Here is a 26036-nt window from a genome sequence, read left to right on the forward strand (position 1 = left end):
AAAAAAAAAAAAGAAAGAAAGAAAAAAAAAAATACATGGTAAGCATGCGAGGTGATGGATATAATTTGCTTGATTTAATCATTTCAGAATGTATACATGTCAGAACATTGTGTTGTACACCATAAATATATATACTTTTTTATCAATTATACTTTAATAAAGCTGGGGGGACAGAAATAATATGTGCCTATTGACAAATCAGAAAACACCACCAATTATGAAGTCTGTCAAAAGAAAAACATCAATCAACAGGTCCTAAAAAAGTAGAGTGATAAAAACTAAGTTTTTAAGGTAATGTTTTATAATAAGAGGCAAATAAAAAAACGAGCTAAGAAAGACCTCTTATTTCATCACAGATGAGGATCAGAGATGCTAATAATTTGCCTAGCAAGAAGCCAAGGCAAGAGTTCAGATTTCCCAATTTCCAGGCCAACACATCCACTACTGATGAAATTCCTGCAATCCATTTCCACTCACAGCAGCATTACCCCGAGAACTGAGTACAGCCCAACATTACTATTAACATGTTAAAGCTAGCTGTCAATACTTCATCAGAAATCAAAATAATTCCTTTTAACATGTGGCCAAAAATGCCTTAACTGCTACAAGTGTGATTTTAATGAATAACCAGGAATTATCCTGGCAGGATACAATTTCCCAAAGCCAGCAGGAAAATAAGAATTGGTTTACAGGCAAACGCTTTCATTTGTAGAAACTCACTCATCCTATTCACTGATGTCCTAAAACCCAGGATTATGGCAGCTTTAAGTCTTGGCACTAACTTTAACAGAAGTTCTACAGACACTTAATCTAAACCTTTATGCTAAGTGCACAGATGATTTATTCAGCAATCGATCACTGTGTGCCACATCAGCAAGGTTCCTTGCTAGGCTATGGGATGCAGATATGACCAAGAGGCCTGATACCTCCTCAAACCTGCCCTTGTCCCATTATCTCCCTACTATTCTCTTCCTCACTTGTATGAGGTTGAATGGGTCACTTAGCTGTAACATGATAGTGTATACCAAGTTAATTATGAATTGAACATCAAAAAGGCTTGTGTAAAAACTAAATGAGTAAATTCATAAACTCATTTAATATTTAAATGAGCAAATTCACATTCAGAATGGTGTTTTGCCACATACATTATGTCTCAGCTGCAATTTAGGGTCATATATTATTTTTATTATCCACGATATGCTATGCACCCTGCTCTGTTGGAAGACTTGTGTTGATATGACATGGTTTCCACCTGAGGGGCTTACAAACTAGTGGGAGAGAGAGATTTACAAAGAGAAATGTATAGAAAATAAGCAATATGAGAAAAGGCTGTGCAAACTGTAAGTACTCTACAAATATTAACAACATATACAAAACCTGGCACAAAGCAGGAACAAAAATAATGCAGCACAACCCTCCAAAAACAGAACTTATTTTGCTAACTTCAGCTTTTAAAGGGAGAAAAAAGAAATCAAGATAACTTGTTAACAGCACAATTTTATATTCACTTTCTACCTTCACATCTTCAATAGTTTCAAAGATGATTGGTGCTCAGAGTGAGAGCCCTAAAGCACTACAAGACATCCAATTATTTAAAAAAAAAAAAAAAAAAAAAAAAAAAAAAAAAAAAAAAAAAAAAAAAAAAAAAAAAAAAAAAAAAAAAAAAAAAAAAAAAAAAAAAAAAANAAAAAAAAAAAAAAAAAAAAAAAAAAAAAAAAAAAAAAAAAAAAAAAAAAAAAAAAAAAAAAAAAAAAAAAAAAAAAAAAAAAAAAAAAGCTTGTTCAGCACAGAATTGTAAGACAGGAAAACACACCATGACATTATAGAAAAAGAGGTAAGCAACAAGGTGAGATAAAAAAAGAACTTACAAATTAATCCTTTATGAATCATAAAATTCAGTCACCAAAAAAGGCTTTACCCCCAAACATTCTGTTTAACAAGAGGTTTTTCTGCAATCTTCTAGCTAAAGTGGTTTGTTGTAGTCTTTTTTAAATTCTGATGATGAAGCTACAGACAGAGAAGAAGAAAAGAAACGAGCAAAAATAAGAACAAGGAATGACAGGTAACCTGATACACAGAAACTGGTGATTCAGAAATAACTTTAAAAGAATATAAAACTGTATGATTTTAGCAGGTTAAAAAACTGTCATTATTACTCTACTAGCATAACTCTTCCCAGCCAGTCTTACCCTATCGTTCTAAAACTGTTGCCCTCAGGCTGCTCGCACACTTAGGCTGAGCTTTCTCTAGGTAGAAATGTTTTAATGTCAAAAGTGGAAATCTTAAAAACAAATTATATTGATGTTTCTAAGGAGAAAAATCGAGAGAGTTCAAAGTTGTCATTTCCCTTTAATCCCTTGTCCTCTGAAAAGAGAACCTGCATCATGGTAAGGACCCACTCATCACCATGGACTAAAGCTGCTCCTCGAAGGTCTGGCAGGTTCTTTGGGGAATGTCCCACTCCCCAAGCAACAATAAACCAGAGTAGCCAGTTAGGGAAACGTGGTCAATGCCTGTAGAACAAATAACCGAAAAATTCCAAGGAAAGAAAACAGTATGTGAATTAAAATTTACCAATGTAATATTCTGAACAGTAAAGTACCAAAATGTAAGGCAAAGAGACAGTCTTCTTACTTAACTCTCCTGCTCAGGCACCCTCAATTTTCAAACTAAGTTTGCACAGACTTAACAAAGTGCTTCTACTTACCAGCCTGCTAAGAGCCATGAGGACAGGAAGGACAACATTTTCTTGGGTTTGCCAGGTATGTATGTATATATATATATATATATATATTCTACTCATTTGGGATGTCTGAAACCCTCCTCCTAAAGTAAAACCTTTCTGTATTTCTTTCTCTGGGGCTGTTTTCTACTCTAGAGCAATCCTCCCCTCCTCTTCTTCATTGCATTTAAGTATCCTCAGAGCCACTCTTAAAATGAAGCCCAGGTGAGGACTCAGGTTATTTCAATCAAGCCACTCCAGCTAAAAGGATGTGAGTGAAAAGCAAGTTTTGTGAGTTTGTCTTGTGTAGGACTAGATAGGCTTATATGGAACTAATTTATTTCATAAAAAGTTCAACTAATTTAGTTGAACTTTTATACACAAAATGGATTTCATCACTTCATTCCATTTCAATACCATAATGCAGTTTTGCTGTCTATGACTGCCCTAAGAAGTAATTTCAAATGTGTGGATTTTGTGAATGTCAGTCTCAGTGACTGTGTACGCTGACATAATAGTTTAACCTCCAATTTTAACCCAATGTAACTTAGTCTCCCTACCACTGATGAGGCCCTGGGGCCCTTCCGGCATTGCAGCAGGTACATCGATTTCTGTGTGAAGAAATGCCTGAGAAGAAAAATGTTAATAAGGAAGTCAGAGATTATTTTTGTTAGACAAACATAAAAAGGCACAAAATCACCAGCCAGAAAGGAACTAACACACCTAACTTCTCAGCTTATTAAAGAGCAGCTAGCCAAGTTCTCAGGCAGAAGCCAAAAGACCCACATCTGATGTGAGTTTAACAGACTCTCATCTACCTTAAATTGGGTGCACTTGTGATCTTGCTGTCTGCTGAAAACACCGCAAAAGCACAAACCAAGAACATTAAAATTAAATTTTCATTTTCCACATGATAGCCCATGAAATTAGTTAAGAAAAGAAGTTCAATGTGTCAGTATTCCATCTCCCTCCCACCTACCATCATTCCCCCTTCCCCAGTATCACTACAAAGCATTTGGACTGGAAGGTTCAGTGGAAGTAAGTATCATAATCAAAATTATATTGACTGTGTCTGAGAGGCAAATTGATGGGCTGGCAAGAGTAGAGGCCTAGGATACAAATTTATAAGCTGTCTCACAGACACGTGTCTAGTTATGAATTCAAATCATTAAATAAGCAGTGACTGCTTTTCATTAAGGGAGGCTGGAATAGACACCAGGAATTTCACAGAAGTTCCATACAGTTAAATGTGACTTCAGAGTATGTGTCTGTACCACGAACCACAGTCCTGAACCAACATTTTACATTTAGGGTGTGGCTTTCTCTCCTAAGCCTGGAAGCACAGGTAACTATTATCCAATCCCTCCTAGGAATTCTGAACCTGGTGAGAGGGCGGTAAGAGAAGAGCAAAGAGAGGGAGAAACACAAATGCACAGAAACTGTTGGCGAAGCCGACTCTGCTTCATTTTGTATTTCGGTATGCTTTAACCTAAAATATCATCATCAAATAAGACGCCAGACAAAATACTAGACACATAAAAGAGAACAAGATCCTTTGAACTAAATGATGCAAAGCTGTGTAAATGTCAAGAAGTGCACAGGGCAGATCACCTGTTGTTTGGAAGAGAAGTGAACTGCAATCACTGCACCAGCTTGAGTTACATCAAAAGGGCTACTAGGTTATTTGCATTTTTGTCTTAAAAAACAAAACGTTTATACCATTCCAAGGTGACAAAACAGAATTTGTGTTAGATAATCTGCATACAGGATGTCTTGCATTTTTTAAAGTTCTGTTGCATTCCTAACAGATTTCCCCTCTGAGAAGTTGGGGTGGCTGCAAATCATCTGCCTTGCCCCATCCCTCATGCTTGTATGAACCAAGCTTGGTTACTTCCAGATAATCACCTGATTTCCTTCCTACTCCTTTCTCATCCCCCAAATTATTATTCTAGGACGCTTAAATGAAGTACATGGTCATGTCACCAGCCCCAGCACACAGCTGACACACTGCCTTCTGACTAAATCCCTGGGTGCAGCTAGCAATTTACATGTTCATAAAGACTTGCAAGATATTATTTAATAACTGATCACTAAGAACAGGTTCCATGAGCAAAAGAGAGATGGTGTCTTAATAGAAGGATTAATGAATCATATGCCATAAAGCTTTGCTGTTAGTATCTCATAAGGAATGCTCTGCCCATGAAATTAAAAGGGATAACTGTTAAAAATCTACCTACTCATGAATGAAAGAGCCTGCCAGGATTTACCAACAAAATATGCTAGACGCATAATCCATCAGGGAAGGGACTTGCAGGTTTCTTGCTTATTATGTACCTTCCTATGGTGCTGATGGTACCAATACTCTGCATAAACCAGCTTTTTCATACTTAGTAATAGTAGCAAATATCATTATGTAGTGTTTACTATGCACCAAGCATCATGCTGGGTACTCTACATAAAGCATCTCATTAATCCTCATAATGACCCTCAGTAATAAAAACTACATGCCCATTTTACAGAGGAGGAAACCACCTCCACAATAATAACCCAATCAAAAGTCATCCAGCCTATAAGTGGCTGAACCAGGATCAAAAGTCTGTGCCCTTAGTCACTACAGACTCTGATCTCAGTGCAGGGAAACACCGGCTGCTAGCTCCAAAGGGATGAATGAAAAGAACACAAGCCCTTTCTGGCAACACTATAGAATGTAAGAACATGATCAGAAACAACAGAGTGGTATTCATCTAAAACATACCATCATCTCTTCTAAGATGCACACTCCTTGGCCCCCACTCAGCTTTCTCTAAGGCCAAGTCACCAAGGTCATGTCCCTTCTCACTGTGGGGCAAGTTCTATGAGGATTCTTTTTCCATTTTATCATCTTTGTACCCCACTTCCATGCTTTTCCCTACAAACTAGAAAAAAAAAATCCACCTGGATTCCCACACTGTATCCAGTAGGTCTGAGTGGATAGCCTTTGTCACTAAAACACTGGCAAAATATTAAGCATTTGACATTCCCTGGAGTACCTCAGACCAGAAGTGGCAAGAGTAAAAGCCTTTGTTCATTGGTACTGACCTTTCCTCTCTAGGAAATCCAAAAAAGACTCTAGTAATGCGTGTTAGTACCCAAACACCATGCTTTCTGTCAACAGAGAGGCACAACCTCAGACTGTCTCCCTCATACTCAGCCCAGGTAAATCTGTCCCAGAAATTTACTCTGGAAATGAGCATTTGCAAGGCTTTCCCTTCATGTCAATAAAGTTTTTCCTTCAATACTAGGGTTATAACAGCACGGCAGTGAAAAGTAGCATTAACATTAACACTAAGATGTTCTCTTCAACAGATCAAAATTATTTTCCTATTGTATTTCATATGTATTTTCCTATTGTATTTCATATGTATTTCATACATATTCACATGTATATATTTCAAAAGTATATGTATATACCTGGAGTACCTAAGCTACTAGAAATGACCCCATTTTACCTCCACACAATTTACTAAGGGGAATTCTCAGGTTATCAATTCCAACTCTGGAACAATTAGGCTAAACCAACAGTTCCCAGCAAGTGGGTTTCATACTTCCTGACCCTCCCAAAATACAAATCTGATCAGGTCACTTCCTTACATCAAATCATTCAATGGCTCCCAGTGCCTTTAGAATGAAGTCCAGACAGCTCTGTCTGACCCGACTGCTGCTTCTCTATCAAATGTCATGAGATGGCATGCTCTTCGCTCCTCCACACCTAACAACCGAGAATCCTCTCAGAGCCATGGACCCACCATGCTCTCTCCTGCTTCAGGGCCTCCTGCTACCTGGACCACGCCTATCCCTTCCCTTGCCCTCCCCCACCCAACTCCTGCTCATCCTGTGGGTCTCAGCTCACAGATCACTTCCTCAGTGACTCAGTCTTTAACACCAGACTCAGTGAGTTACAAGTGTGGCCACTCACTACCTCACAGCCTGCTCCCACCTGCCACACTTTGAAACCAATTAATTCATAATCTTGTGCTTAGTGACTATCTCCCCTACTAGCGGAGAAGCTCCTTCAGGTCAAAAACATCTTTGTGCCCAGGACGATGTCTCTGAGTCAGGCTCCACACATTTTGGTTGACTGAATTTCTGATCTTGTGGGTCTTACTAAATTCGGTAGACTCCAAAAGTAGACTAAATAATAAATATGCCAAGATTTATGCACTACTTCTTTTAGAATCAGGTAGCTTCTGTGATTAATAAAATATAAATTCAATGAAAAGCTTTGCTGAATTCCTCTTTGCTTTTTGCTATTTAATTTCTTAACTGATAAACACCAAAAACTCATCTATTGCATTAGTACCACGTGGGAAACCCCCACCCCATATACACATCCAAAATGATATTAAAAGCAGTCCTCATGTTTATATATCACCTCATAGAACAATTTAAAATCATCCTATCACTGTAAGCCTATTGTTAATAAGGGAAAACATGTCCCAACTTATACCAATAAAAAAAGTCCCTTAATATAGCAGGGACTGGGTTCTCTCTTGTTGCACTGGAAATCCTTAATTACTAAGCCTTTTTCTGCCATGCTAAGAATCTCTCTGCACATTTCAAGTTCTAATAAACACAATGAAAAGGAGAGTCAGTAACAGTTAATATATAGGTCTCTTCAAAGACATTCTGAGGAACCTCAGTGATCTGACTATTCAAAATTTACCTGGAAAAACTGTTCATTTCTCACTGTGTTCCACAAGGTTTCTCTTGATAAGAGATCTAGAGGTTTGTATATCATAATTAACAACAGACAAAATAAATGAGTGCACACAAGCACCCTTCAATCAAATGTGCAACTATTTTCATAGACGCCATTTTTTCTCATTCATTCAACATATATTTACTGAGCCCCTACTAATATATTAACCGTACCATGCTAAGCATACAAAGACAAAATTCCTGCCCTCGGCCAGTTTGCTGACACAGTTACCACACAGCACCCAAGTACTTTCTTAAAGTCATCACAGGGTGCTCTGAGAAAGGACAAGGCGGAATGACTAAAGACAAATCTCAGAGATATTGTCAGGGGAACAGTCCTTCTGAGAGTGTTAACGCTCAGAAATGAAGCGTGCTACCTCCTCAACACACATGGACCCCAAATTCAAAGGCTTGGGAAAAGAGCAAAAGTCAGAAACACTTTTCTTAAACAAAAGTCATGCTGTATGTCTAGATGTCATGTATTTGACATTAAGTACATAAAAATTACCATTACTGTCACATTAAACTACATTTTTTAAGACATCAAAAGCTTAAAGGGCTCACTTAAGTATGTGAGACTTTGTAAGTTTATACATTATTGACAGTAAGATAAAGCAAAATAGGTCAAACTCTGTTGACATTACTAAATACATTCAAAACAGCTTTAACAAGGTTGCCAAAGAAATTAGCACTTCCATAATATACTAGAAACTTGAATTCTGCTGCTCTTCAAAAATTGATACAATAACTTGGGGGGAAAAAAAACCTTTGGAAAAATCAATTCCCCAAGCTAGACATAACAATTTTAAAATGAACCTCTTTCCATTTTTTGAGTTGCACGCAAGCCTTTTAATGCTTTATACAATGCCTTGCTACAGTAGTATAACATTACACTCACACTGCCTTGTCACAAAACAACTAGAGGCAAAAACTGTTTCCCAGTTTATACTCATAAAATGGGAATAAACTAAGCAGACATAGCCTCCAAGTCTCTGAAAGTAGGTAGCATATAAATTATGCATTAATAAAACAACAGGATAACCCAACTTGGTCCATTTTGCAAAATTTCATCACGAATGAACTTAAAAAATTAATATTTCCTAACACTTGACATTCGATGCTATATGTTGGCTACTGTGCTAGGATTAGATAGCACGTGTAAAATGCCTAACTGTATTGCTATTATTCCCATTTAAGCGGTAAGAAAGCTGAGACTTGCAGAAGTTGAATGGGCCACAATCCCACAGCTGGTCAAGGTGGCAGAGCTAGAAGTCAGACCAAAATCTTTCCACTAAACTGTGTGTTTATTACCTGGCATTCCCAAATCCTCTGGTGTGCTTTTTGAGGAGAGGAACAAGAGAGTTTTCATTTGATCCTTAAAGAGGCCCACAACCCCACAAATGGTGAAGACCCCCTGCCCCATACCATCACCAGTGTAAGAACCAGAAAATGCACTGGACTTCAACCCCTTTCACAAAGATTATCCCTCCTCTACTCCACAAGACGGGAAAAAACTACATGGTTTGGTTTTAGTTTCACTTTAAAATTCTCAGAGCAAGTCAAGATTTTGCTCCTGGGCAATTTCCAGCATCCCATGCCACAGGTTAAGCTACATAATAAACTGCAATACTCTATCAGTTTATAAGCAATTCTGAGATTTCACAAATAGTGACCCATGTTATGTAATTATTCCACTTTCCAAAATGTGTTTCAATCAACCAATTCTCACTGCACTGCCTGTGAAATAAGTTATCATTATATCGACTTCCAATAAAGCAAAGCACTGTCATTCTGGGGCCAGGCAATAAATCAGCGACGGAATGGGGATCAGAAGTTCCCTGACAACATGCCTCCCCTCCACCTGCAAGTTTATCATTTACCATGCAGCATCCTCCTAGCTAAACAGAAAACATAAAGCAACTAACTACTCTCGTCTACCAGCTGCAATGCTAAATTAGGATATATTGGTAAATCATTAAGTTAGGGTACATCCCCAGCTTCCCAGTGCCAGTGTGCTCATCCCTGGAAGTAGAGGGATAAGTTAAGGAGCAAACACGTGACACATGCCTCGCATCTTGAAAGGGAGGTGTAATCAGCGAGGAACGCTGGGACAGTACAGGGCTTGGTCATCTCCGCCAGGATGTAGCTCTGTGGTGGGTGAGGCACTCAGCAAACTCCTGACATCCCGCCGCTAGGATCGACTTGGAACTGCGGATTCATCTGAGATTCCTGATGAATGTGAAACTGAACGTCAACTTAAAGTTCCTCCATTTACAAATTATAGAACTGAACCTCGAGGAGTGAAGTGATATACCCAAGGTCTCAAAGCTCAGTAGCAGAGACAGTTCTAGAAAGCAAGTCTCCAGACACTTAATCAGGATCCTTGCAATGGGGGTTAGGGGAATTAGGGAATGGGTCATGGTTACTGCAAGAGGGTTGGCCAAGAGCCAGCTAAGCAGCTAAGGCTTATTCCATCTCTGCCAGGCTAGGACTCGCCTCGTCTCACCTTGTGCCAGATCCAGTTTTTGCTTCCAAGCTGGGGACCCTGGGGGCTACTGCCAGGGCACTGGCCTCTGATTGCTTACTCTAAGGGAAAAAGGCAATTACTTACGAAAGCTAATCCCATCCGAGATGAGGAAAATACAACGCTGGCACTCAGGAAATAATTTCACAATAAGTCTATGTTAGGGTGATGTTTTATTTATGGTCCTGCCTGATCAAGATGACTTCCCCACAAGAAACGTCCAAAGCAAACAATCTTCAAGACATGAAGAATCGTACGCTTCTGTGACTGCCCTCCAAAAGCAGAAAATAAGCCGGAAAAAGCAGCCAGGAGGACACTAGGGTCCTATGCTCAGCATGTTAGGAAGCGACTCACAAGTTCTGGAGGAACATCCTTCCAGGAAACTGGGCAGATACAGACCCCCCCTCCTCCGCACCCCAAAACGTAAGACCATCCATACTCGCTTTGGTGACAAGCGTTCATCTGGACACGCTGGAAACAAGTCTGAACCGGAGCTGCAGGCGCGCACGCCCGCGCCGCCGAGGGAGCGCGGGGAGTCCTCCTCTCCCAGAGGGGGGACGCACCAAAACCACCCGCGGGCGATCCAGGGGGGCTGGCGCCATTGAAACCCCCGCGCGCAACTCCACGGCTACCGCTGCCCGGCTGTCCCTCTGCCTCCCACCTCCAAGGCACCATTTCTCCCCTTCAACTCCCCGCCCCTCGGCCCAAGCCCTTCTGTGGGAAACAACGCCCACTTTGGAGAATCAGAGAGCTGAGTTGTGGGGACATGCCAGGCGTCCACATCACATCCATAAACAGACCGACCAAGGCAGATACAGACATGAAGGAGTTTGCTTCTCTGACATTTTTAAAACACATCATCTGGCAGCACCTGGAGACATACACTAGGTGGTAACAACCACAGCGAATTCAATAACCCACAGGGGGGCTCCTAACTGTCGCTGCCCCGCGCTCGGGGCAGAGCGCGTGGGGTCCCTCCCCATCTCTAGGCCACTGCGCTCTTCGGCCCACTGCCTGCGCGCGGGATGGGAAGCTGGGATCGCCCGGCTGCCGGGACCCAGAGGGGGCGAGATGGGGAAAGACGGGGCCCACCTCCTCGTCCTGCTCCTCCTGGGACGCGCTGCTGCCCCGGGGCGCGGGCTGCGCAGGTCCTCCGGGGGGCGGCGGCGGCAGCGCAGGGACTCCGCGCTCCAGCAACACGCGCGCAGGAGCCCACGCGGCGGGCGGCCGGGCGCCCAGGGCGCCTCCCTGCGGCGGCGGCGGCGGCGGTGGCGGCGGCTGCTGCTTTCTGGAGAAGCCGCGGGGCTCCCCTTCCTCCGACAGTGTTTCTGAGCCCGAGGAGGACTCGGCCGAGGAAGCACCCAGAGAAGACGCGGCGACCGCCACAGAGGCTGGAGTCCGGCTGCCGTGGCTGCTGCAGCCGCGGGGCACCGGCGCTGGCGCCTCCGAAACTTTCTCCCCCATTTCCCTGTCCGGCCCAAAGTGCTGCCCGAGAGGCGGCGGGGGCGCGGCGCGCACTCAGCGCCTCCAGGGCAAGACGCGGGCTCCTGGGCTCTGGCTCACTGGCGCTGCCGCTCCCGGGCTGCAGGGAGCCCCGCCGGCGACTACATGGCCGCGGCGGGGCCGCAGGAGCCCCCTTCTAAGTTCGCAGCCGCCGGAGCTCGGCAGCCGCCGGGGGCTCGCGCGCGCGGGGACATGTTCGGTCGGGTCCGCGAGCAGCGCTCCAGACTCCACGGGGCTCCGGGTGCTGCGCCCTAGCCGCCGGGACTGCGGCTTCTCGGGCAAAACCTGCCTCCAGGACGGAGCAGGGAGACGGGCAGCCCGCGGAGCCAATGGCAGGGCAGGCGCGCCGGTGGGCGGAGGCTGCGACGCCCCTGGCCGTGCGGGCGTCAGGTAGGGGAGGCGGGGCCCGGGCGCCTGCCTGGGTCCGGCTGGAGCGCTGGGGCGCGGGGGACAGGGACCAGGGACCGGAGGGTGGGGGCGGAGCCCAGTTTTGAAACCGAGGGCTGAGACTCCGAACTTAGCGGGGGAGTGGCTGACCATCCTTGGGACGTCAGAGAGAGACGGTGAGGGGATGGTGAGACCTTGGAGGAGAACTGGACTTTGTCTCCAAAAAGTGGAATCGAGAAATCAGACCAGAAGGAGAAGGAGGGCTCTGTAGGGAAAAAAGGAAGCGCGCACACAGTCACGCACGCACGCGGACCCACCAGCGTGTTGGAGGAAAAGAGGAGAAACTTCGTGGTATAGCGAGCGAACCAAAAGGAAGGTGACCTCTAATCTTTGTTTTTCCGTTTAAGCTCTTCGGACCTCAGTTTCCTCAACTGTAAATGGCTACTGGTCTTGTCTGGCTATGGGCAGGTTTAAAGCAAATATATATAATACATCAGCAGAGTGTCTAGCTTGGATACACGGAGAGTTTTTAAAAGACTATTTCCTGTTTGTAAACTAAAAAGTTAAGTGTGAGACTCGCACCTTTTGATAGGGAGGAAGATAACAACTTATGTGCTTGTATTTAATTAGGACCAAGCTCTGTGGTGCTACTCGTTGTCTGTCTAGGTATGATCAGCTAAGCAGAAGATGAAAAGGATTCACTTTCCAATGTAAGTTCTCCTAGCCCTGGGTTGTAAACCAACAGGATGCAGGACAGGTTGCTTCATTTTCCTTACCTCTAAGAACTAGGAGAAAGAACTTTCACTAAAGGTACCAATAGAATACCCTTAAGGCCCTCCCTGGGGCTGGAGGATGCTGCCTGTCCAGTGACTAGAATTTCCTTGGAAGCCAGCAGTCAGCTAAGCAGTGGGAAATAAATGATTCCTTTCTTGCCTTCAGCTCTAGCCCCATTCTGAGCTCTGGCACAGTGACCTGGGATATAAATTCAACCGCTTCAATTCCATGTACGTTGATTGAGATGTGTGCCAGATGCTTGCAGGGGATACTAAGATTAATAAGTGAGGTCCCCTGCCCTTGAGCAGCTTATGGTCAAGCAAGAGATTGATACTGCATAATATAGCTCCATTATCCATTTTAGAAGCTGTGATAAGTGCTACAGGAAACAATGTGTGTGGGAGAAGAGGAAAGAGTTACAGAAAAACAGTAGCAGTTCCTTGAGCATCTTAGATTTCTCTTTGTCAGAACAGCCTTGCCAAAGGTTCTTAAGAACTGGAGGATCCTAATTGAAGGTCCCTTCAGCTAATGAGCCTTTCATGCTATCATGGTATTTACAAGCGATACATCACACAGAGGGTTTCATCAGATTGGACAGCAACCTTTGTCCTGATCAGTTTCCTACCCTCACGATGAAGGGGAAGGAAATATGATGGGTCCATCGTGCCTTCGATGGCCATACTGCAAAATGGACTCCAGCTGTCAGGCTTTCATTGTAACACTTTGGAGTTATCCACAGGGATATGAAGACCTGCTGAGGCAAAAGGGCAAGTCTAGTGGCAGTTAAGCTGTGATAGCAAGGCTGAAGAGAGAGCACAGTGGGGCAGTCCGAATGTAACCCTGGCCTCACAATTACTTTCCTATTTAGGAGTTCAGGCCTTTATCTGAGCCCCTATGTGGTTGATTCACCAGAGCTGAACTGAAATGACAATTTCAGACATGCACATAAAAGAAGAGGAGGGGCTGCTTTTCAGTACATACGGAAATAAGAAGCAAGGTCATGGTCTGAATAACTGACAGCAAGAATGACAATAGTTGTTATCACTGAGTCCTCTGCATCTTCTCTGGATGGCCTCATTTAATCCTGGCAACAACCTCATGAAACAGATTCTATTATTCCCATTTTATTGATTAAGAAACTGAGGATCTGGAAAGGTCACACAGCAAGTAAGCAGTGGTTTGGAACCCAGCAGTCTGGTTCCAATGCTCTCTTTCTTAGGCATTCTAGTATTAATATAATGCCACTCAAAACAGACAGCTTTTTCAAATATATATGTATATACTATATTATAAATATCCATAGGGAAGAAACTTTGTTGTGTTGATTCAATATGTAAAAGCAAATACTTAACGAAGAGATTCGTTTTTCCCATAAACATTTTTAAGGCACTTACTATGTGCCAAGCAGAATTTTAAGCACTTTAAAATGTTAGTGTACTTAATTCTCATATCAGCCCAATGAGGTAGCTAATATTGCTATTCTCATATGATATTTGTGAAATGTGTGAAAACTGTGACAGAGAAGTAATTCAGCTAAAGTCACACAGCTAGCAAGTGCTGGAGCCAGGATTCAAATTTGAACATTTGGCTCCAGCATTTGTGATCTTAACCCCTACAGATCAAAGTCAAGTACTAGATCAGTATTTCTTTAACTTTTTAAATCTGAACCTCAAAAAAGAAATATATTTCATGCTGGAACTCACGACACACATGCATACTTGCAAAAACAAAATGTCATGAAACAATACTTACCCTTCCTTTAAGTAATGCAGCCTGAAATTTATATTTTATTGAAAATAAAGATGCTAGTTGTAGTCCACTAAATAGATTTCACATTCTACTTCAAAATTTGCAGTTTAAAAGTGTACATGGTCTCTGTGGCCTCAGAGGTAACGCCACACATCTACAACCATCTGATCTTTGACAAACCTGACAAAAACAAGCAATGGGGAAAGGATTCCCTGTTGAATAAATAGTGTTGTAAAAACTGGCTAGCAATGTGCAGAAAGCAGAAACTGGACCCCTTCCTGACACCTTACACTAAAATTAACTCCAGATGGTTTAAAGACTTAAACATGAGACCTAACACCATAAAAACCCTAGAAGAAAACCTAGGCAAAACCATTCAGGACATAGGCATAGGCAAGGACTTCATGACTAAAACACCCAAATTATTGGCAATAAAAGCCAAAATAGACAAATGGGATCTAATTAAACTCCAGAGCTTCTGTACAGCAAAAGAAACAATCATTAGAGTGAACCAGCAACCAACAGAATGGGAAAAAATTTTTGCAGTCCACCCATCTGACAAAGGGCTAATATCCAGAATCCACAAAGAGCTAAAACAGATTTACAAAAAAAACAAACCCATTCAAAAGTGGGCAAAGGGCATGAATAGACATTTTTCAAAAGAAGACATATATGAGGCCAACAAACATATGAAAAAATGCCCATCATCACTGGTCATTAGAGAAATGCAAATCAAAACCACATTAAGATACCATCTCATGCCAGTTAGAATGGCGATCATTAAAAAAATCTGGAGACAACAGATGCTGGAGAGGATGTGGAGAAATAGGAACACTTTTACACTGTTGGTGGGAGTGTAAATTAGTTCAACCATTGTGGAAGACAGTGTGACAATTCCTCAAGGACCTAGCATTAGAAATTCCATTTGACCCAGCAATCCCATTACTGGGTATATATCCAAAGGATTATAAATCATTCTATTATAAAGACACATGCATGTGTATGTTCATTGCAGCACTGTTCACAATAGCAAAGATCTGGAACCAAGCCAAATCCCCATTGATGATAGACTGGACAAGGAAAATGTGGCACATATACACCATGGAATACTATGCAGCCATAAAAAACAATGAGTTTGTGTCCTTTGTAGGGACATAGATGAATCTGGAAACCATCATTCTTAGCAAACTGACACAAGAACAGAAAATCAAACACTGCATGTTCTCACTCATAGGCGAGTGTTGAACAATGAGGACACATGGACACAGGGAGGGGAGCATCACACACTGGGTCTGTTTGGTGGAGCCAGGGGAGGGACAGTGGGGTGTGAGGAGGTTGGGGAGTGATAACATGGGGAGAAATGCCAGACAGAAGTGACGGGGGAATAGAGGCAGCAAACCACATTGCCACGTATGTACCTATGCAATAATCCTGCATATTCTGCACATGTACCCCAGAAGCTAAAGTGCAATAAAATATATATATATATATAGGTATATATATATATGTGTGTATATATATATATATATATGTGTGTGTGTATATATATATATGTATATGTATATATATGTGTGTGTGTATATATATATATATATATATATATATATAAAAATAATAGTGTACTTGGCCACCTCCACACCTGCCTGTGAGGGAAATAAACTGTAGTCCAGGCTAAGAGTATCCAGAGCAGAACTGGGCTAACTCAAAAGATAACTATAAATAGAAGATGACCACAGAGTCAAGATAGTTCCCCAGAAGTACCCTAGTTGGACCCATGGATAAATTTCCTGGAGTGTTGGCAAACCACTGGACCAAAATCAGTTTTGATTAAATCCTGAAGTTCAACTTTCCTATCTTGTTAATTAAATAATAAATATTTTCCTCAGTGGCCAGAAATGTTCCCCCTCCAAGAGGCATTTTCATAAATGTGTCTAGTGTTGGATACTGTGGGACCAGAGGTGAGTGTGAAAGCACAGCTTTTTCTCTGCAGTTTCACCATAGGCAGAAGTCAGAAAAATAAAAACAACATAATCACAACTTCTGAAAAGCCAATAGTGCAGCTTCGCATGACAGAACCAAGGGGAGGAGACAGCCTAAGGGGAGGAGAGACAAGATCAGCCTACTCCAAGGTAATCAGTCTCCATATGTTCTATGAGACATGCTCCCAAAGCGTTTGGTTCAAGGACTGGGCCCCTGGGAATCTTGGTAAGTGTTCATTGTGTTTGTGTTTTGTGATTGAATGCTCACCTCTGGCTTCTGTGTTGTTCTCAGAAGTGATGGGAGACATTTCTTCTGGGAGTCTCTGTTGTCTCTGCCATGTAGGTGGGGACTGTTGTGAATGTCAAGCTCTGTCTCTTCCGGAAGAAAGATGTTCCAGCACAAGTCATCACACCCTTAAGTCCACTCCCAGTCTGCTCCCACAGGCCATCGCGCCCTTAAGTCCACTCCCAGTCTGCTCCCACAGGCCATCGCGCCCTTAAGTCCACTCCCAGTCTGCTCCCACAGGCCATCGCGCCCTTAAGTCTACTCCCAGTAGAAAGTCTACCTTTCTCCCAAACATTAGGTTGGGAGAAAGGTCAACTATCCTTCTTTCTTACATGGATGAAATTGGAATATTATAAACTCAGAATGAACATTTTTGCAAAATCCCAAGTAAATATGTTTCTATAATACACTAAAAAATCCTAAATATCAGATTATCTTTGAATTATGAATATGATATTATCCAACTTTGGTAGGCTATTTTTATTTTCATTATTAATGATGTGTTTACCTACTCCCCATGACTAACAAGTGTAATTTCAAGACAATGTAAACATCTATCAAAAGGTGGCTGTTGAAGTGCGCTACATTGGAGGTTTTGATTTATACGCAAGGCTGTGGCATGATACAGACGATGGAAGTTTCTGATCAGCCAGCCAGGAGGAAAAGCCCCTGGAGCCTCTCAAGCTTTTGTTCGTACAATACAAAGTTCCAGAAGATAATTCAAAGAATTTTTAAATGATGGTCAAAAAGAACAGGGGAGGAAGAGGAATAATGTGAATTGCTGCTGTTCAGTTCTCTGACCTAGACATTGAGAAGGATGAGAAACTGAGCAGAGTTAGCAAATTAAAACAAGCCTGTGATGGACCGAAGAGGAGTATACTGCTGATCTGATCTCTCTGATTAAAGTTTCTGAATGTGTTATATGTGGAACACTTGCATCAGAAGCCCAGGGGAGTGGGAGATGCTGGCTTCCTGGCCACACCCAAAGGTCTGGGAATCTGTATTTTTAAAGGACTATCCCAAGAGTATCAGGTATTCTAAACCTTGAGTATTATTGAGGATGAGCCTAATTTGGAGATCAAAGAGGCATTTTATGGGGCGAATGTGCATGGCTCTGTAGAAAGAATGGAATGGTTGGAATGATCTTAACTGTACCTTGTGTCTCTTTGGACCTGTTTCTTCTTATTCTCCTAAAGACCAACCACCTTGAGGAGACAAAGCCAGCTAAGCAGCTGAACAGGAATTGCATGTTCTAAAAACAGCTGGAAAAACTGAGCTAATACACAAAAAGAACTGAGGATGATGCTCCCTTGAGGATTCTGTTCAAACAAAATACAGAATGGTGACCTATTTCCCACAGAAGACTCCAATCTTTTGCATTTGTCTTTCCAAAATGGATACTCACATCTGGGATTTTCTTGCTATGCTTTCAGCATGAAATGTTCTTTTATCACTTTTCATTTTTCCAAAAGATTTATTCAGTACTCTTTGCCTGTTCAGGAAATAGGAGGCAGGCAAATACATTTACTAGCTTTTATTCATTAAGAAGGTTTGCTTTCTGAGTCAAAGGATTCCATTTTCTATTTTCAATTCTTAGAGCAATCTCCCTGACTGTCTACGCTATATGGCAAGTAGTTCTTTCTACCACTAATGCCAACTAATTAGAAATAAAATGATGCTGAATAGTTAGCTGGCAAATAATGAGTTTCTCTGCAGTCACAAGCCACTTTGCAACCCTGGGAATACTTTTTAAGGCTTTTGGTACTTGAAGAAATACTGTCTTCTAGCCTCTTTTTCCTTAGTGTGCGATCTGCCAATGAGCAGACGTGGGAGCTTGTTAGAAATGCAGAATCTTGGTCCCTGCCCCAGCCCTACTCAATCAGTCTTAATAAGATTCCCAGGGGCTTCATAGACGCATTAAGGTTAGCAGAGTACCACTCTAGTCTAGTCATTCTCAAACTCAGCTGCACATTAGAATCACCTGTGGAACTTTTAAAACTACTGACACCTGAGTCCCACCCCTAAGCTCTTCTGATTTGATTGGCTTGGATTGGGGTATGGATTTAACAAGTTCCCCAGGTGGGAAGTGGTTGATTTTAGGGCTGAAGTGGGGAAAATACAAAATAAGCCTCAAATAACTCATGGTGCACAAATTAAGCAAATGCTCAACAAAAGATGGGACCTTGTTAAAAGAAAGCAGATGGCAGTCTAAGGGAGCTCTCAATGGCCAAAGCTGGAGCAATTTAAATAATAAATTCAAATCATAATGACAAATAAATAATGATAGCATTGGGTTTTAAATCATAGACTACAATAAATATCCATGAGTCCAAACTCATATAAATTAATAATGAAATAAATTTAAAAGTAAGCAGAGGAGCAGAGACAGCTCTTCCTCACAATAGAGTTCCAATTAATAAACCTAGAAAAGAAGGAAAGAGAATCACCATTTGGAGAACACCACAGCAATCACCGTTTTGGGTTGACAAGACCCAAAAATGTAAGTCAAAATTTGGAGGCAACAGCCTGAGAAGAAAAGGATTTGCATAGACTCAAAGTCCTTCCCCTAACATACTTACCAATACAAAGATAGTCACTTAACAATGAAAGCCTTAGCAAACACCAACTTAACCACAGAAACATCACTATTAATACATATCAACATCCTAAACCCCTTGCTATAATGCACAACCTCATCTTTGCGTGCTCTTGAAAAAAATGCGTAACTTCTCTCCAATCATGAGAATACTCAGCAAACCCAAATTGAGGGGCATTCTACAGAATGACTGTTCTTACTCTTCACAAGTATCAAGGTGGTGAAAGATAATTAAAGTGTGATGAACTGTTTCAGGAACTAAAAAGTAACACCTAAGTACAATTTGGGATCCTGGATAAGATACTGAAATAAAAAAAAGTACATGAGGAAAAAAATCGTGGAAAATTTGTAGTTTACTAAATAACCAATGCTAATTGCCTGTTCTTGATACTTATATTGCGATTATAATTATGTTACTGGGAGAAGCAGGGTAAAGGGTATTAGGGAACTCTAATTTTTTTATTTTACAACTTTTCTAAAGCCTAAAATTAGTTTAAAATAAATAATTAAAATGCAAAAGTCCCTCGGTGATGCTGATGGTAGCCAAGATTGAGAACCACTACTTCAGCCCTCAATAGCCCAATTTCGCCCTTTCTCCTTACACAAGGAAAATAATTTTTATTCCTATCTTGGGTTGAGAACAACATTGTAAGTAGCAACAGCACTGTTAAAAGCCAATATCCACCCAGGAAAATGTCCATAGAAAGCACCATGAGAACTTCACATGCAAAGCATAAACATAATGGTAGACAAATTTGGAATCTGGCTGCCTATATCCATTCTGCTTTCTTTTGATAAGGACATTCCAGTTTATTTTTAAGGAATTACATGTTTCATTTTAAGCAGTCTCAACCTTATCAACCCAGAATTGGGCTATCTTTGGACTTTGAATTTTGAGAAGAATAACACAAGGTCAGTGGTATCTGGACAAGATTATCAATTAGTTCCCATTAACCAGATCCAGAGCGGCTATGGTTCCAGTACCTTTCCAAGTCTTATTCTCCAGCTTTTCCTTTCATTTTCTGAACTACCATAAGACTTCCTTCTGATTGAATTAAAGTCAGCAGTTGCTTGCCACCAAGGAACCCTAAGAAATACAGGTGTGCTGACCTGTATTTCCACTTAGTCCAGGTGGAAATAAGACATCTGAATGTAACCCAAAAGCTATTAGTGATACTAAACTTAAAGATGTATTCCTGACCTTGATAAGAGTGCTGTTTCCACCAAATTTTAGCAATCTTATTAACATTTCAGGTGTAAGAAGAAACTCCTCTTACTGGAGGTTAAACTACTTTAAAAAAAAAAAAAAAAGAGAGAGAGAGAGAAAGAAAAGGAGTGCCCTGGCAGAAAAAAAAAAAAAAGACTATTTCCAGTTCTGGAAGCAACAGATCCTAGCACCATACTATGTTGGAGTTGTCTGTCTTCCTACTGGGTTAAAAGAGTCTTGAGGGCAAGAGAGCACACTGCATCTTACTGATTCCGTATCTTATTTGTGCTATCACCTAACATAATATCTGGCATACCATAGTTCATGATAAATACTTATTGAATGAATTAATGAGGCCATTGCCACTATGCGACTTTAAACAAGCTTTATTAAAAGTCTGTGTTTATCCAAAAAAAAAAAAGTTAAAGCATTGTATAGACTGATCAAATGAACCCAAAATATTTTAGGAGGAAAAAAGCATCTGTTTATCTAATAAAGTGGCCTCATTCCTGAATAGTCCTTCATTTTAATAAAAATAATAATTGCATAGAAAGCCTCCATTTAAACCACTATTATTTTGTTATGCTCATAGTAGTTTCTTTTCAACTATTTGTCTTCCTAAAACATCCAAATTAATAAGCACTGCTTGCATGAATATGGTGAACAGGGGGAAGGAACACCTGAGGAGCTCTTGAGACTAAAGCTGCAAGATTCTTCCTGCAGGCATCCCAAAGACATCACTCAGAGCCCTAATCAAAGTGAGAAGAGTCTATGCCCCTTATTTACAAAAAGCCCCATTCTTATGTAAGTTTTACTCATGTAAGAATATCAGGACCCCTTATTACACTTATTCTTGTTGCAGAATTAACAAGGGAATTGTGGCAGGAGGAAGATAAAAGGAAATGGTGGGACATAAGCATTATGAAAGTCAGGGTTCTTAATTACTAATCATGTAATCTATTGTATTTGGTTAAAATAGGAAGTGGATTACTAAAAGACATTAGAACGCTCACTGAGTCTTTGGAAGAAGTGAAGAAACAGGCTCTGGAGTGAGCTTCCAGTGCTGAGAACCTTAATGCAGAACTGGCAGAGAAGGAAATTTCTGTTCCTCATGATTCCAAAACCATGTCGGCTTTCCTACCATCTGTGCCTGCAGAATTGATGTCCTGCACCCCACCTCCTTCCTCATACGCATCACTTCTGTATCTGCATCTCTGTATGTGCATCTGATTAGCAGAACCCAAGTCACATGACTGCACCCTGGCGGTAAAGAAACTGAGAAATGTGGGAGCTTTGCATGCTATCTTGGGAAGATGGGATTCACACCACGGGGAACAATCATAATGTAGAAGGAATAGTAAAAGATTTGGCTAACAGGGTAAACCAAAATGATTTGACTTTAAAAGGTTCCAACCCTTGATTAATTGTACCAGTCTGCCCCTAGCTAATGTTTTCAGCCATCAGGTAGATGTGGGCCTGAGCCTCAGCTTTAGCTTGCCTGTTCCAAACATTAGAGTCATTTCTCCACTAAATATCTCATCAGGGAAAAGAATTATCACTTACTAAATACATTCTAAATGCTACACGCTGTACTAAATGCTTTATGTGCATTATGTATTTAATCTCCTCAATAACCCCACTTCAAGGGCATAATTCCCATTTTACAAGTAGAAAAATGAGTGCTGAGAAATTAGTTTTTCTCAAAGTCACACAGTAAAATGGGGCAAAGACTTAATACAAGCTCTCTCCCAAGTCCATGCTCTCGCTACAATATTGGGTTCTTAACCAAGATTTTCATGGAACCGTGGAAGTGGCTTCAGGAGCCCGTGTAATTGTGGATGTGTATCTTTCTGGGGAGATCATGTATAGCTTTTATCAGATTCAAAAGAGGTGTGTGACTCCCCAAACAGTAAAGTATCACTACATTCCCCAAAGTAGTAGTCATACGGTCATAAAGATGTTGCTGTTGGGGCAGGGGTATATTGCAATTATATTTTTTAAATTGAGATTAAAAAACCCATACGACATTAAATCAGACTCTTAACAAATTTTTGTTTACAGAACATTATCATTAACTACAGGCACAATGTTTTACAGCAGATCTCTAGAACTCTTTCATGTCATATAACTGAAACCATACACACTGAACATCAACTTCCCATCTCCCCTCCTCCTAGCCCCAGGCAACCAGCATTTTACTTTCTGCTTTTATGAGTTTGATTCTCCAACTATATTTTTGATGTTTGATCTTAGCATTTATTGTTTGTGATATCATTTTGCAATATAGGATTCAAATTTAAAATTAGAGTCAGGAGCCCTGTCTCTTGGAAGTGGGAGGAATGCATGTCTGTGCTGGAATGAACAAAGGTTAAAACCAATGAGAAATTTTCTCTCTGAAAGATGAGAAAGGGCTGAACAAACCAGGAACATATTTTTCATTTAACTACTGAAGTCGTAGCTGTACATCAGAAGGCCTGGCTGCTATTTGTGACTTTGCCACTGACTCCATTTATCAGGGCCTCCATCACCTGTATGATGGGGGTAATATAAAACCTGCCATCATTTCCTCCATCACAATGTTATGAGATTGTTTTGAAAGTACTTTCATTTCCCCAACAGAAAGGCATTATAGATCTCTCTATATATACCGTTATGACTTCTTTGGGGGAAAGAAAGGCACCTCAGAGAAGACTTGGCTCACAACTTCTAGGACTGAGTAATTTCTGAGTCTCACAGGCATCCATACGTGGGATGTTCTTTGTGAAGAAAGATTTGTTTATATCTTATTTTTTCATTTCTAGTGGGTTGTTTCTTCCCTCTTTTTCATTTGTTGTGCTTTTTTTGAAAATTCCAGCATAAATCGGCCTCTCAAATTGTGTTAGCTAGCTGGAATGTTGCTTTAGATGGTTCATTATTTATATCTTGCTGTCAACATGCATAATATTTTACAGAACACAAAAGCTTTACTCCAGAAACAAGATAAAGATTGTTTTACAACAGAAAAGATGCAAAGAAGCCCAGGAGAGTCAGCCTGGTCCACTAGTAGAAGTAACAGTATACACCGTAAATACAGGAGGATTTATAAATGTAGCATTTTATGAATGGGATCAACCATCTGAATATGAGATGTCTCCTTTGCCATCTGCTCCCCAAGCAATCAGTTTTTTAAGTGGTATTTTAGAAAGGTAATGAATATCTACTAATACTCAATGCAAACTTAATTTCAAAGCTGTAGAATAGGCCATAAATTAAAAAAGTGAATGATATCCATTCTCAGCCGGTTCATACCAAAGGAAATGTGAATTACCAACAGGGGAAGCAAAGAGCTCTTCCTGAATAGGGTAAAATTCCAGACAGCATCAAGTTCAGTTGCTGGTTGCTATTGTTCTTAATGTTATTATTATGTTTTCTCGAGTATCTTTTATAAATAAAAATATGAATAAATTCAGAATTATGGTGAACTGTTGCAGTTCCTAATTTAAAACCATGATCTTACATATTATACTGCTTGGATGAAGATTAATTGTACTCATTTAACCAGGTGTCTAGTGTAAGAACAGGAGCTACCGCCTCAAGAGTTGAAGAATTCTTCCTATTGCTGCCAGCACAGGACACCTGAGCTATTTCATGTCACCTCCATAGGATGCAACTAACTCTCCAGTTGGCAAGATTTTCTCCATAACCAAGCAGTCATCAAATCTGTTGACTTCTCCTTCACATAACTCTCCCATCATCCCTTCTTCCTCGTGTCAAACTCCATTTCCTTGATTCAAGTAGGCCTCAACACCTCAATGATTACTCCAACAGCCTTATAGATGACTTTTGTTCTTATAGTCTGGCCCTTCCAATGATCTTGTACCTCCATGCCAGATTAATCTTTCAGAAACACTGCCTTGATCATGTCACTCTCCTTTGTGTCAAGGGCTGCTCACTGATAATAAGGTAAATGCCAAAATTTTCAGCCTAGCATGCAAGTCTCCACAAACTTTTCAGGTTCACCTTCTCGACTTCCGTCCACAAACCTTACACTCTTACCAGCTGGATTATTCACTGGACTCTATTTCAGTCTCTCTCCAGTAAGTGTCTGTATACTTAGAATCCTGTTTAGCTTTCTCTCCACCATTACAATTTGACAATTACTCAAAATCTACAGATCTGACAAAACTGAACTAAGATGCAGTCCCCTGAGGGGCACTTTAAACACATCCTCCAATTCTTTGATACTCCTCCCACCGAGAAGTGGGATTTAGGTCCTCTCTGCCTAAATCTGGGTTGACCTTAGGGATTTGGGGGTGATTTGTTATGCAATAATAGTAAGTAGGCCACTCCGCACATTCTCTTCCTGAACTCCCAGTCCTATTTTCTCTCTTTGGACTGTGAAAACTTCCTTGAATGTAAAAATTGCTTTATCCTAAACAGTATACAAAGTTTCTTAGACAATAAAGACCTTTGATACAATGGGGAGGAAATGGGGCAACTAAGACTTTACTCAGGAACCAAAAAAATACATTAGATAATATTTCAAAAGTATTATACAAGTACATTGGTTAAGCACATAGTAAGTGATCAAATGACACCATTTTAAATGTTTGCTGATGATTATTTGTTAGGAGAAAGGTGACTTACTTATTTCTTAGTGGGCCTCACATTTGTAAATTTAGGTTTCTGAGATCAATCCTTAAATAACTCTATTCCATCACTAGGACTTGGACTATAAACATTTAACCTATAAATAGTGTTAGCTGTCATAGTGTTAGTGGTGGTATTGGTTTTATTGCTTCCAGAATTAATGTCCCATAAGCATTATCAAAAGAGAAAGATTAGTATGTATGTTTTCCTCTGTAATTATGCTTCTGTACATGAAAGTAAAATTCTTTATTAAAACAGACAAGCACAAATATTTATTAGTACTACTAATTGCTCTGTTTAAAAAGGACATATAATTAGGATAGGCTTTAAAGAACTGTCAGATACTTGATACAATTACATCTTCCTTTTTCATAATCCTTGTTATTAATCACTGCTTAATTTAATCCTGGGTTTATCCTGAGTTTAATTATGATTAACTTACCCTTTATCCTCCCAAGATCCAAACCTTAAATTTCTAGATCACTTTCCCTTATTGATAAATGTTTGTCTATTCTGATTATGGAACATTCCTGTAACCACTTACTTTTCTAGGCTACTGATAAAGCAATTCTCCACAAGTTCTAGCTCTCTTCTTTTTAGAACACATTCTTGTTCCTCTCCCTACCCACCCACTTTCCAAATTTCCACAAATCTCAGTGGAAATTGGTATTTCCTCTGCAATTATACCATGAGTATCCTAGGACATTCTCTTCCCCAAACTAGAAGTTCTTGCCATCTCTTCAAGTCTCTCATTCTGCTTTGAGCAATCAATCCTGAATCATAATTTCATATGTAGAATTGCTTTCCAAATAGTCTGGGGTCACAAAGCAAAGCTTTTCCAAAGTTACCTTTTCTAGTTAGAACTTATGATTTTTAATAAAGATATATAAAATAAGGTTACCTTCGTAGTGCTAACTTTACACTAGCAGAAAAGCAAGGCAAT

At 40.6% G+C, this 26036-nt stretch overlaps 1 protein-coding gene across 1 annotated transcript in view; it reads right to left on the bottom strand.

Moving 5' to 3' along the window:
- The window catches only part of MAST4 (microtubule associated serine/threonine kinase family member 4), a gene marked incomplete at its 3' end in the record, with an annotated part of 191642 nt that extends 179877 nt beyond the window's left edge, over positions 1 to 11765 (bottom strand). The window contains exon 1 of the mRNA XM_017537835.2: positions 11076 to 11765. Within this exon, the coding sequence (XP_017393324.2) occupies positions 11076 to 11447 (372 nt within the window). The remainder of the gene's footprint in view (positions 1 to 11075) is intronic.
- Between the last annotated feature and the right edge of the window lie 14271 nt (positions 11766 to 26036).

The sequence above is a fragment of the Cebus imitator genome, unplaced genomic scaffold, assembly GCF_001604975.1.
Source record: "Cebus imitator isolate Cc_AM_T3 unplaced genomic scaffold, Cebus_imitator-1.0 Scaffold107, whole genome shotgun sequence".
NCBI classification, from domain to species: Eukaryota; Metazoa; Chordata; class Mammalia; order Primates; family Cebidae; genus Cebus; species Cebus imitator.